At 39.5% G+C, this 14,126-nt stretch overlaps 1 protein-coding gene across 2 annotated transcripts in view; it reads right to left on the reverse strand.

Moving 5' to 3' along the window:
• LOC117413995 (plexin-A1-like) overlaps window positions 1–14,126 on the reverse strand; it is a 205,551-nt gene that overhangs the window by 40,916 nt on the left and 150,509 nt on the right. For both annotated transcript variants that reach the window (XM_058999470.1, XM_058999471.1), the window contains exons 11-12: window positions 3,156–3,252; window positions 1,097–1,287 (exon numbers count right to left, since the gene is read on the reverse strand). In XM_058999470.1, the coding sequence (XP_058855453.1) occupies window positions 1,097–1,287; window positions 3,156–3,252 (288 nt within the window). The remainder of the gene's footprint in view (window positions 1–1,096; window positions 1,288–3,155; window positions 3,253–14,126) is intronic.

The raw sequence follows: 14,126 nt of genomic DNA on the forward strand, positions 1-14,126 counted from the left end.
AGGGCAACATGGTAATAGAGATTTTGTGAGAATTGATGCGGAAGCATCTGTTAAGAGTATGGCTAGATTTTTTTTTTTTATCATTTTATACAAGTACCATTTTTCACAACGTGCTCTGCGAGCTGTAAAAAAGTGATTTTACAGTATACAAATTCATTCTATTATAGTATGTTTGAACCTGCTGCAAGGTTGTGTGAAAGCACAACTGTTTCCGCTGAAGTGCTTTCCCAAAGGGTTTGTACTTCATGACCATTAAACAGCACCCTTTTTAGATTAAGAAAAACCAAATCAGAACCACCAGTGGTAGAACAAACTGCAATGCTTTGGCTTTCTGTTTCAAGAGAAGTCGTGGGCACTTAAAAAGCACAGGCAATGTGAAAAGAATAACATGGAGGAAGCAACGCATGACATGCTTCTTGACAGACTCTGTACTCTCTGCAAAAGGAATCCAAGTTGCATACTATATATGAAAAGAAATGACTTGCTAATCCCCTGCTAATGCACTGTACTCAGTGTCGACTGAGACAGACATGTCAGTATTAATAAAACGGGACCTTATTAAATGAATCTCATAAATGCTTGAGGACAAAAACTGAATAATATTCAATTTGGGGGGTGGGGAGAGACGATCATCAGGCTGGCTACATCCTATTCAAAGCCTTTTTTTATAATTACAAGCAAGAGACATTTCAGCTTTGAAATTCAGTCTATTTAAACTACCTAAAAAAGGCATATGTTCTAACAATAGTAAAGCAGTCTTTTGGATCCAGCTGTCAACTCCTTAATATACAGCACACAGTTAATGCTTGGTGAGGTGAAGAGTCTTGGGCTAGATCTGCTTCCATTCTATATTAATCTGGGGTGTGGACTCCTTTCATGCCTAGGCACCCATCCACTGAAACTAGGCTGAAAGTGGAACTAACTTCAACCCCCCTTCATGTAAAGGCAGCAGATGGCTTTCTAGTGCTACAGACCAGGGATTGTAGTGAACTGTCAACCTGAAGACAAAATGCTACATATCTCCACCTCCCAATCCACCAACCACCCGCCCCCAAGCTGTGCCAGTCTCCTCTGAGCTCCTCTGTCTCTCACATACCTTGGTGATTCTGGGATTGGTGCACCTGCTGTTCCCGGCATTGGCGTGCATCCAGCTGCTTTCTTGGGGGAGGCAGTTTTGCCGCAGGGAGCACTTCTTCTCCTGAACGCACCAGCCGCATTCAAAGTGTGGGTCGGCTTTGAGACACAGACCGCAGCTCTCCCGCAGGGCAGTGCATTTGTACAGGTGGGCTGGCATAAAGGAATGAATGACAAGGAAGTCATATAAGGTGCACAGTCATCCCTGCAGGGAACAGCTGGCAACAACAGCAATCAAGTCCCCCTTTATAAAGGATTTCATTAATGGAGTTCTCAAGCAATAGTATCATTGTGTTAAGCAAGCAAATATCAGGAGGATATTTATTGAATGCAAATCGCAAAATGCAGCTTTAAAGTTTTTGAATGAGCCCCAGGGGTGTAGTCTCTGAAAGCATGATATATTTAATACAATGTAATATCTTTATTTCTATTACATGGTTTAGAATGTTTTTTAAAAGCTTGCTTTATAAACTTAAACCACTGAAAGTGAAAATCAAGAACATTGAAAAGCATTAGTCATGTTTTTAAATATAATAAAGCAAATATGAAACTATTCAGAGTGTAATCCCTCCCTTTTTTATTCTGTGTTAAATCTGCATCATTTTAGGTCCGCAGGACTTCTGAGGAGACGAGCCTTCATCCTGCAAAGTCTACAAGTAATCTGATTTGCCAAGGTCATACTTAAAAGTAACCCTTTGCTAATTAAACTGAACTGAATTAGTGATTTAATTACATTAACATTTCCTGTTACACTGCGGTACATCTTCTGTGAGCACAGACGGATAATTCATAGTTGAGTTTGGCTCTCCTGGGCCCTCTTTCAACTGCACAGAGTTTCTAGTTATTCTGTTAAAACCACTGGATCAGAGGTCGGTCCATCTGCCCTCAAATTGTACAATACTGTGATGTGCTACAGAAGAGTCTGCACAGCGCGGCTATCATGGTAGCTTATTCACAGAGTACAAGTACAATTATACATCTATTTTTGTGCACAGCGGTTTCTAAAGGTATTCTTTCCAAAAACATTATTATCTAAGCTAGAAGTATAGAACGCCCTTCTGCACTCAGTTGCCAATTACAGCAGGGTGACCAGACTAGAAAGTCTTTGGAATTGTATTATTTGTGCATATCGCTGCACCCAGTGGGCCTTCTTAGCCAGGATACCACTGTAAGAGAGTTCCACCTGGTTAAATCATACAGGCAAAATATAGTTTTGTATATGTACAGGGTCTACCAAAGGTTTGTTGTTGTCATGAATTGAATGCATTGTTAAAAAGCATTAGCATTATATATCTGTGTTTTATTATTCGGCTTTCCCTTTGAGTATCTTGATCCAATAAGGATACAGAATAAGGGCCTTTATACTACAGTACATTAAATATTTCATTGCATCTGGTCAGCGCTTTTTTCTCCAATGTATTTTCTGAATGTACAGTACAAGGTTAATAAAAGAAACACATCCTTTAAAAAAAAAAAAAAGTGCAAAATAATATTAAGTGTTACCAAGTAGAAATGGATGGTCATGTTGTGCCTTCAGTGATTAACAGCAAGGATACAGCCCATTTCCCCAATCATCTTTCTAAGCCTTACAGGGTCTGTGGAAATTGATTTCCACAAACATTCAAAGCTGTATCACACCAAGGCTAGAGTACAGTCCCTGGTAGGGGTAGGCATCAGCCATAGAATTCTATGTTAACTTCTGTTCTTGTCACTCAGGAGTCTTGGTGCTTCCAGCTCAAACACCTCCCTGATGTATAAGGTAATAGAAAGCAATAAGCAATGCAAGTCAAAACAAAGAAACCTAAGCTTTCAGAACACCAGGTGGAAATGAAGATGCTTCAGCAAGTGAAAAGATTAAAAACGTGTTCCAGTAAACAAATACAACCATCCATAATGCTGTTGTCCCATTCTGAACAAAATACATCAGAAAAGTATTAACCAACTTGGCATGCAGAACGAGAAGCTACTGATGCAAGAAACGTGTTCTTTCATCTCGGCTTTAATGTCAAAATGAAAATTACCTTGAATATTTTGGGGATTGTCAATGACAAAGTTTCCATTCCACACCACGGAGAGGTCAACAGGAAGGTCGCTGATGTCATTTCCTTCATAGAAATACTGCAAGATTAAAAAATAAATTATCAAGAAATAGTGACTAATATATAACAGTTTATATATTTGTATTTGGCCAACAAGTTGTATTTGGTAACAAATAGAAAACTAAGTCACATAGACTTTAATTAAATGGTCTGGAAAGAAGAAAAACACAAGCTTTAAGAATACTTTGGTAGTTGGTTATTGTTGACACGTTTTACTTAATTCTGTAAAATACCCTTTAGCACGAAGACGAGGCTAGTTTCAATGATTTCAGTTTAGATGGTATCAACCTGGGACAAGTAATTTTCAACAAGTGCACCTATTACACACCTCTGATGTAATCTATTCAATCTTAACTTCAAATAGTTGTGTTATAGCACTCTATTTGAGGCTACCATCCACATTATCCTTGTTAAAATGCTCTGCTTCATAATAGCTGCTACAGATAAAACTCTACTGTTCTCACTTAATCTCCCACCATTTACTCAGGTAGGTAACCATACTTCTTCAAAGCACAACTATAAAGCTATTTCCTAAAAGGTAACCATATATGCAGTCATTACATAGCACTGCCTTTGAAAGGGCACACTAGAATAAATCTGACTGAAGTTCCACCATGTCTTACTCCAATTTGGAAATACATTGCCACATGTGGAAATACATTGTAGGCAAGTGACTTATTGGAGCTACCTGGACAAAATTACAATACTTAACCCTTATCACAAGACAATGCGCTATAAAACTTCAAACAATCAAAGTGAGAAAAGAAACACACTTTTGGCCAACACTTTGATCAGTGTGTTATTTTTTATTAATATATATACTTTGCATTAACAGTTTGTCAATAAACAACACCGTGCAACCCAGCAAGTGATTCACACCAAACGGTTGAGACTGCAAGACATGAAAAATGCCAAACCGATGCAATTCTAAGGGACTACCCATTTTCCAATTCAGAGAACCTAGCCTACATGTCTCCATCTCCTTCTGCTGATGCAATCAGTATTCTGAGCAGAGACATGGCACTACACCCTGCCTGGGTCTAGATCAATACGGTGCTGAGAGGAGCCAGAATTTTCCCTGACAGGTAACGACCTCCTTCAGAACAGAAATCCGAGAGGCTCTCAAAAGAAAATGACAGGTGTGTCAGAGGAGATTAAATGAATGATTCATGGCTTTCCCAGTTTCTCAAGGAAAACAAAACAAATGAAAAAAACAAAAAGAAAGATTTGCTACCAACTACTATTGGTACTCCAAAAATGGCTGGACAAAAGAATGGTGTGAAAATAGCACTCAGTTGCATATAGTAGCTGTATATTACACAGTACACAGGCAGGTAACCACTCCATACCAGGCTTCACTCTATATTGCAGTCAGGAGAGGAGCTCTGGTTCTTAACCAGGTGTGGCTGACGGAAGTTGGCACTATCGTGGAACTAGGTTCTAACCACGCTCACCTGGCGTGGGGCTGTTAGAAAACAAATGGTTATCATCTCCACTGGCTCAGAGACTTAACACACAATCTTAGACTAGAAAAAATAAAGTATACATTTACATGGGTCTACTGATGCGTTCTACAAAAACTGGCAACCCATTTTGAGCAATGTTGACAGCCTCAAGCCCCCAGAGCTACCATGATCATTTTGTGCTTTGTACCATGTTAATATAACCACGGTACCTTTTTTCATTTCTTTATATTTACTGTTCTCTCTAACTTTGTGTGTCTTGTTGATTTGATTGTCATGACATCTCACTTTATTTATGTATGTAATAAAAAAAACTCAAACAGAATTATCAAAAAAAGAAAACAAATGGTGCACCAATTTAACATGGAGGTTCACGCAGTGTCAAATTTCACTGAACAAAATAACCAGATTCAATTACTTATTAAGATTATGGTGTTTTGGGGGGTTATCGATGATCTGACATCTCCTTCAGCCAAAATACAGGTAAGCAGGAAAACAGTCCTTCTTTCACTCATAAATGCATCTTACATTCTAAGACATCATCCATTTCATCTCCTTGGCCACTTTGAAATTAAGTGAAGGGCTACATTTTCAAAATATCTCCTCATATGGGCTCCTACAACAGCAAATTGGCCCCCCAGTGGCTGTCAAATAGCACCCAGACTACCATCAACCAAATGAAATCCAACTACAATCAATCAAGGCCCATATCTTCCTGCTAGACCACTGCCAATTAACTGATTTCAACAGGCAAGATCTCCATCATTTCAAGTGCTGCTTGAGGACGTCTCATGTTTACTAGGCATTTGGAGACCTTAACTTAGACCTTTGGATACAGAGTTAACCTCAATTCATCAAGGCACCTGCTTCTCCGCACTGGCCCTCAGGCAGCGTTTGGAATTAATTGAAGCCCAAGGGGGAGAACTTCATCTCATCAAGTGCTGCTCAACTGGGTCAGTGCAACAGTGTCTTCCAGTGAACCTTTTATGTAGGGCTAGCACCTCCCTCACACAAGCAAACACAGCCTGCCAAAGCAGATTAATTAAGGTCTGCTTCTACCCTGATGTGAGAAAAGGAATGTCATAAAATAGCCAGTGTTCGCTGAGAAACAATTAATAGCAATATTTATTAGAATTCAAACCCACACTCATCCCAAAACGTGGGAGAGGCTCAGCCGTATTACCAAAAAAAAATAAAATTTTGCTAAACGTATTATATATCACTCTCAACACACGTGCATGCATTTCCATAACAGTACTGTTGTCCAGCACTAGTTAGTCATATTTGTGTTCATGAGTATTCTCAGGCGAAGGTGGAGAATGGCAGCGAAGCATGCATTTTAAGAGCCAAGCCAAATAGGCAATCTTAGTTTTTTTTTCCCCTCACAATTTCTTTTTAATAATCTATCACTTTGATATTTGCCTGCAAGCCGGCTTCATAGCATCACAAGATGGGGAGAATTACCAAGTGGATGCCATTCATTTACACATGAAATAACTGGCAGAATTTAGGCACGAAGAGCGATGCAGGAGTGTAAGTGAAATTGGCATTTTCAATTTGTACACTGACATGTCTCATTTGGGCCCCTCGCGTCTCCAGCACTCACCCACAGCCTGTAGCTGTCCTAACATTTATGAGCATCTTCACCCTGCTCCCCAGAATTAGCTCCTTTTTTGCAAACATGTAACCCATTCATGCTCTTCCTGAGGGGAAATGCAAAAGCAGTGAGCTCTGGGTGTAGGCAGTGTGAGATATTTGGATTTCACAATTCTATTTCAAGGGACAGTGTAAGAGTTAGTGTATGGGCATATGGGTTTAAAATGAGTTATTACATAGACATTTCAATAAAAAAAAGGCTGTAGCCCATCGGCTCTACAGCAATCAGTTTAATAATCACCTTTTTTTTAATTTTTTTATTTTTTATTTAGTAGGTCGCTGTCACAAAGACGGCCAGAGTGGGTGGCGTCAGACCAGAAAAGGAATACACAGACAGAGACGGTGGTGATGATGAGCTGAGTGCAATGGCTGCACTCAGCGTTTATTTAACAAATAAAAGGGTTGTAAACAGCACAAAACAGGACACGGCACTGGTAGCCAAAAGAAACATATAAACAAAACGGACTAAACACTTAACAAACGGTGCACGGAGACAAACAAACACGGTGAGTACAAACAACTATTATATTTACTATCTTACTTCACTTTACTTTTACTCCTCTCTCTCTCACCCGTTCTCCTCTTCCGAACACCCAACCCTGAGTGCAAGAAATGTGCGTCTATATATACTATTGTGCTGGGATTCAATTACTAATTAATTATTCACTTGAATCCCAGCACGTGAATTAATTCTGTGCAACCCCGTGCTCACATATTACATTTAACCAGCACGTGAAGTGATTTGTGCTCTCCTCGTGCCTAAATACAAATATACACTTTTTAAATACACGTGAAACACAGACCCGTTTATATCCCGTGTACCAATGACTATACACCAACATTTACACACGCAACATACAACACATAACACACAATTGCACACAGGGGCGGGGCACTTTGCCACAGTCGCCAATGGATTTTTACCCAATTTTGGAATGCCCAATTAATTATATGTATTGACCCCGGTCCACTGCTGCAACCCCCCGCGCTGACATTGCGAAACGGCGGCAGACACACGTGTCCTCCGAAACGTGCCCTGCCAAGCTGTCTTTTTTCGCACTGCAGGTCCACAGAGAAGCCATCAGACCTATAGTGCTGGAGGACAACACAGATCTGAATGGCTCCACAGCAGACCCGCAGGTGCCCTGCTGGTCACAGGAGTCGCTGGTGCGCAGTGAACCAAGGATTACCCTGCAGACCTGAGCCCTCCCTATCCGGGCAGCTCAGCCAGTTGTGCTCCGCCCCCTGGGAACTCCCGGTCGGCAAGTGACATGAACCAGCGATCTCCAGGCTATAGGGCGCATCCTGCACTCCACATGGAGCTCATTTACTGGATGTGCCATTCGGGAGCCCCCTAATAATCACCATCTTGAATGGCCATTTTAACCACCCACTGCTGAAAGAAAAAACAGTAGAAGGAGTATCGGCATGTCTATCTGACATAAAGCGTGACAGGACGTCAAGCAGGTTTCAAGGGGAAATTTGTATTCTACAACTGCAACATTCTTTGTTAACTTACCTGTTTATAAGGTCTGTTTTATGACAGAGAACAGAAGATTGTAGTGGAGACACCATGAGTCAATAAGAAGATAAATGTGTGACACTGCTGCTTAACCAGAATTACAAATAGACAAAGTAGATCCTAAATGTGCACATATTTAACATGTGTGAACCAAGCTCTTCAACTGCCAATTGAAAAAATAGGATTAAATAGGGATACCCCCAAGTGGTACCCTCAGAAAAGCAGGCTCCCAGCTAGGCCAATGGAGATCAGTTCACAAGCTTGGCTGCTAGCCACAAATCAACAGACCTTAAAAACCAACCAGTCTCATACAAATGTATGTAGTTTGTTTATGACTGTACTGTAAACTGATTTATAATCTGTCTAGCCTTATAACCACCTCCCCCCCCCCCCCTCGAGACCACCCACTTAGCCTGGGAAATGCTTTAGTTTATAACACAGAACTGTCATAGAGTTCCTTCAGGAGCATGACCTAAAGTACTCCAGAAGAACAGCATTTGTTTTATTTGTAATCACTCCACGGAGGAGCACCACAGGGTCATTTGAATTTCCCCACAAGAGCACTGGCTGCACTTGGATAGTTGGGGAGAATGACATACAATGTTCAAGGCTTGTTATTAACACACTCCAATCGCTGGTCTCCGGAAAAACAACAACAACTGCTGCTGCTGCCATGACACATTCCAGAGGAATGTTTGTTAGGGCCGTAGAGGCCTGCATTATAGTACGAATACAAGTTGTTTTTTGTTTGCTGTTTTTCCTCCATGCTTGGTTGACATACATTTTTCATGAAGGAGATAGCTTTTGGTGTTGACATAACTCTGCTTTCTGTTTAGCTGAGCTACATGGTTACAGCGTCTGGCTGCAGAGCTCAAGTGTCTTTCAGAAAACTCATGGGCACAGGAGTAAATTATGCCTCATTAGATACTCCAAATACAGTACTGTACACGCTTTATATCCCTTTTCTTCTTGTTCACTTAATTCTGAACACAAATAATTTAATAAACCCATCTGCATTGCTCCCACTGGTGGGACTTTATTGTATTTTAAGTAGAAAAATAAATAATTGAATGTTTTTTGGCAATACTTGAAGATCGTCAAACCAATTCTATGTTTGTTTTTTTTTTTTTGGTTTTGTTTTTTTTAATAAGCCACAGGCTGCTACACACACTATCATTCAGTAGCCATATGACTCGCTAGCCGCCCTTGGCATAACAGAGTCAAATCTAAATATGAAAACAGACAAACAAGAGAGCTGTGTTTATAATTTAAAAAAGGACAAGGGTCTATAACCTACAATGGAACTTTTAATGGAACTACCATAGTGTTTATCTGCAGAAATTATCTGAACAAAATTAACCAGATGTATACCTAGCCACATTCTTATTTTTCCCCATGAGTACTGAATTCTAGCTAGGCCTACTTGTGCTCTTTTTTTGTACTGTGAATCCTTTTTTAATGTGAGAGCCATCTTAAAATAATAACATCTTTTAATATTTATTAAGATGTCATAATGCTAAACAACATTCTAAACACTGAAGTGGTTAAAAGATGGCGCTCACATGAACAGTAATCCCTGTTTTTTTAACAGTGTGTATTTGAAGAAAAAAAAAGATTACTTGTGGTCTAAAGACTTCATCCAATCTGTGGAACTTAATCCAATGGCTATGTAATAGTATGCAAGCATCAAAAACACATTTCATTAAAATGACAGAAACATGACACATTACCCCTGTTAATATGCTCAGAGCCCAATGGGGCTTATTCCACACAGCCAACAACAATATTGCTTGAAACACATTGCAAATGTTACCATGGAGCACTAGACCAAGGCAGTCCAATACAGTCAAACTTTTTGGACAGGAAAAGGGTTTTCAATGGAAAGTCTACCCTATCAGGAAAATAAAGGATCACAACAAAATAGCTCAGGTTTATAGCATTTATTTAGCCAACGGCATAAGCTTGTTTTACTGTTGTTTTACCCCCCACTGTCTTCTCATTCTTACTCCTTCACCCCCCCCCCCCCCCCCAACCTGCAAACTGCTCTGCATCAGTGCCTGCCAGTTCCCTTTATGACATCACTTCCCCCTTCTATCCGTTTTACTTATGAACAGAGAACTTACCTGTCAGTGTTCTTTTTTCAGGTGTTAAGTAAAGGGCGTGGTTATGCAAATTACAGGTAGGAGAATTAAAATGGTAAGATCAAATGTAACTGTATATTTAGATTGAATACATTAATAACTTAAAAAGACAACGTTTTGTACCGAGAACCCATAACAATATTATACTGATACCGAGTGAGAAGGTGCATTTAAAAATGAACAAAAGAAAGTTCCTGTGAACACAACACTATTTTCTGTCAGCTCATTCTAACAAGCACATTACTCGGAGTCAGTGCAGAGGTTTGTGAGTAATACCTTTGAGAATGCCAGCTGAACAAAAACATTGGTTTTGAACACCCTTATTCTTATAAATGACATCTGTTGTTATCAAGCAATAACCCAAAGTACAAAATCAGCAAATCAAACCGCAAATGAGATCTAGGAAACTGGTGGCAGTCTGTACTCTGCATTCACACCCTAAAAGCAGCAATATTATTTTCATCTCGAAAGCCTGTTCCATGTTGCAAATTGGCAGCTTGCAGAAAATGACACATTTGTGTTTTGTTTCTTATAACTGTGTTCAGAACATTACTAAAAGATAAACTCCCTTTTATTTATAATAAAACTACTTCTCTTTATTCCTATCAATTTCTCATAGCTTACCAATATTTTCTTCAAATGTATAAGATATGGTTCTAACTGCTGCTTTTATAATTAACTTTGAATAAAGCTTGGGTGGCATAAAAAAAAAGTAATGGGTTGAGCAATCTTTCTGATTAAATTATTAATACGGGAGTTCACCTTTAAACAATGTGTGCACATTCTTTAGTCACTAACCCATGATCAAGAAAGCTTACCGTGGCATACAGAGGATAATCCTTTAGTCATTTTATTAATCTTGCAAATTCTTTGCGTGATCCATGCATCACCCAAGCATAAACTATGTATTTTATTGTGCAAGGCATGCAGGAAAGCTTTCCTTATCTTTGTACTAACCTCACATAATTCTTACTTTAAAATTGCATGTCTTCCTTGAGCCTGTCACCATTGTTTTGATTGGTATGGATTTGATTATTCTGGCTGTTGGATATCCATTTGTGGGTGGGAATGGTTTTTGTAAAACAGCAGCCTTAAAAGACATCACAATACTTCAAGCCATCATTGGGTTCTCTCTCAGAGGAACTTGTTCCACTGACTGCGGTGATCCTGAATGCACAACCTCATTCTCTGTAGCTCTGCCCATTGAGCCTCTGTGATGTGTGATCATGCAGCAGACAAGTAGAGGTTGAGGGGGGTTCTCATGGACCAGAGACCTCAGGCAGAGGAGCTGGGATCTGAGAATTCCCTTGTGAACTGGCCCAGCTGACAACCTCCTTTTGATGAATTGCTTACTTTTCTGGTTGTTTTTTTTTATTATTATTATTATTTTTATTTGCTGCAACTTAAAATAATTCTATACAGCGTTTACTGGTGAAACATGAATTATTCCCATAGCAAAGGATAAACTGTTTAAAGTATAGCCAGACTGTTTTTTTTTTTTTAAGATGTTCAGTGTCAGTTTCTTCTTGTTTAAGATGCAAAACATAGTGATCAAAATACACTTTATTCATGTTGCTACTCGTTCCTACTGCAATAAAAATGGGGGGTCAAGTTTGCCCCAGTTGGGTAGTGTTCAATTTTACTTTAGATTTGTACAGTTTTTTGTACGTTTTTTGTACATGTGAAATGTCTGACATATCTATCACTGCATCATTGTTTTAATAGTTGCGTGACGACTGGAACCTTTCCATAATCAATGTGCTGAAGTCAAGTGTGAAACGATAAATTGGATTAACGCCCCTGTTCTACATAGAACTGTGAAACAACATATTCGAATTGTATCTTTTGTGTGTCTGTGCCTATACTCTTTCAGGAAGACAAAGGCTCACTTCTGCAGGCCACTCAAGTTTCTCCCACAGATAAAACATACTGCTGATCTTCGGAAGATATTTCCTTTCCAAAAGCTTTGTATAATTGATTATGAATGATGCAGTACACCTTGCTGTGACTATGCACAAAACTTACTTTCTTTTTTTATAACAACATATACTTCAAAAAATCAGTGGAATCTTTAATGTTCGTTGAATAGAAACATTAGCAGCAGGTCTAATCTGTAAAACTGCAACTAAAGGATGTGATTTAGTTATGCCTCAAATAATAATAGAAACAAACAGGATTCAAGCCTGCTCTTTTGAGTCAGGAGGGGATCATTCTACCCACTGAGCCTTCAACATATATCATCACTTACAGAACCCGACTGCCCTCAAAGTATTCAACTCAATTCCTTGTTGAAGGTCATTGGAAGACTCTTGGCTTAGCTGAGAATACACAGAAAGATGCAGGTAAATTGGCAGACAGATGCCTGTAGAAATCAAATATATTTTGATGAAGAACCAGGGTTATACAATATCTGCCCACAGTCTTTCCTGGCATCCTGGCTGGAACTGAATTTCATCTGACAACCTGCTTTTACTCCAGTCAGGGGGTTTGCAGAAGTAAAGCTCTGGGGGCCTGTATGCCCATTCCTCATCCTGTAGCCTATCTGTCAAGTTAGGAGTGGCCCCGCCTACAAACTGCTTTATTTACAACCTCTGCTGCTCCCAGGAATGCCTCCTGGACAACCTTTCCCAATCAAATAAGGCTTCACTACGGAGGGATGGAAGCGATGAACTCCAATACAGGCTTGCACAAGATGCCTGTTTAAGGTACAAACTAGGCCTTCTGGGAAACAGAGGCACAGGTGTTGCTAGGCAACCACATTGCTTGATAAAACAGTTACATATTAAGGCCAGTAAAAGTACTGACAACCAGGTCAGTAAGCAGCCAACTGCAAAAGACACATCTTAACACTACTGAGGGCATTTCCAATGCTGACCTGGATAATATGGCCTGAGCCTCAGGGGACAGCCAAGGTGGTAAAAACCAAAAACAGCCATCTCAATAGGCAAGTACATTATACCACCCAGGCACTAAGTACAATAGCAGGTGCGAGAACAGGAAAAAAAAAAAAAGTGGAATGCGACTACAGCAAAAAAATATGGTCTTTTAATCAAATAAAAAAAAAAATGCCAATGTTAACAAAAAATGCAAGCTGCTGTTCTGAAATAAACCTGTGTGGGTCACATGCAGCTAATTACTCATTTTGAAAGAACGGCCTAAAGATAGTCAGCAACTCTTCCACGATGGATTCTGTACTACAGTGGAATTCAGCAGTCTTGTTTTCATATTATATATAGAGGTCTACTTAAATCGCGGTAAATTTACGTATTTCTCACAGGTACGTTGCGGAATAAAATTAGGATTTCGCGGACATTTCGCGGACCTGTTTAAACATTAAATAAACCTAAGTAGACAGTATTTCAGAGCACTATAAAAGCCTAAAAATAGCGGTACTTGCTTCCTTACTAAAACAGAGTGCTGTCATTTGTTAAAGGCGAGTATGCAGCATCCCCCTGCAGTTGACTTGCCCATACATTGAGACTGCACGTCTGCATCCACTGATTTGGTTGGAAGTTAAGGCAAAGCTTTGCCAAGTTAACAATTCTTTGGAGAATTGTTTTGTGTAAATGTTATTTGTGGACGTTTTTTGTTTGTTTGTTTGTTTTTTGCTTCAGTGCAATGCACACGGGACGGCGAAGGAATAAAAACGGGCTATCTAAACAAGGAAGATACGTAGTTTGCGTCGCTTGCATTGTGCAGTGGTTCATTTAAACGCGGTTTCTTTTTTTTTTCCTCTCCATACTTGTTTGTATGCATTGTCCCCTAAGAGGTGAATTTCGCGGTGATCCCTCAATTTAACGATTTCCGCGAAATCGCGATTTAGGTAGGTCCCTGATTAGATAGATAGATAGATAGATAGATAGATAGATAGATAGATAGATAGATAGATAGATAGATCATTGAAGACTTCTTATGAAATGATTTCTTTAAGATTCCACTGTTTGCAGTACTTCTATATAATACCGTAGACATCTAACATTATGGTGGTACAGGATGTTAGTTCGCATGCTGGATGATCTTAAATTGGACTACCAAGGGGTCAGGTGCAACTGCATTGAGGTCAACTTACAATCACTGTCAATAGTACCCAAAAATAATTCTGATAGGATTT

The sequence above is a fragment of the Acipenser ruthenus genome, chromosome 25 (assembly GCF_902713425.1).
Source record: "Acipenser ruthenus chromosome 25, fAciRut3.2 maternal haplotype, whole genome shotgun sequence".
NCBI classification, from domain to species: Eukaryota; Metazoa; Chordata; class Actinopteri; order Acipenseriformes; family Acipenseridae; genus Acipenser; species Acipenser ruthenus.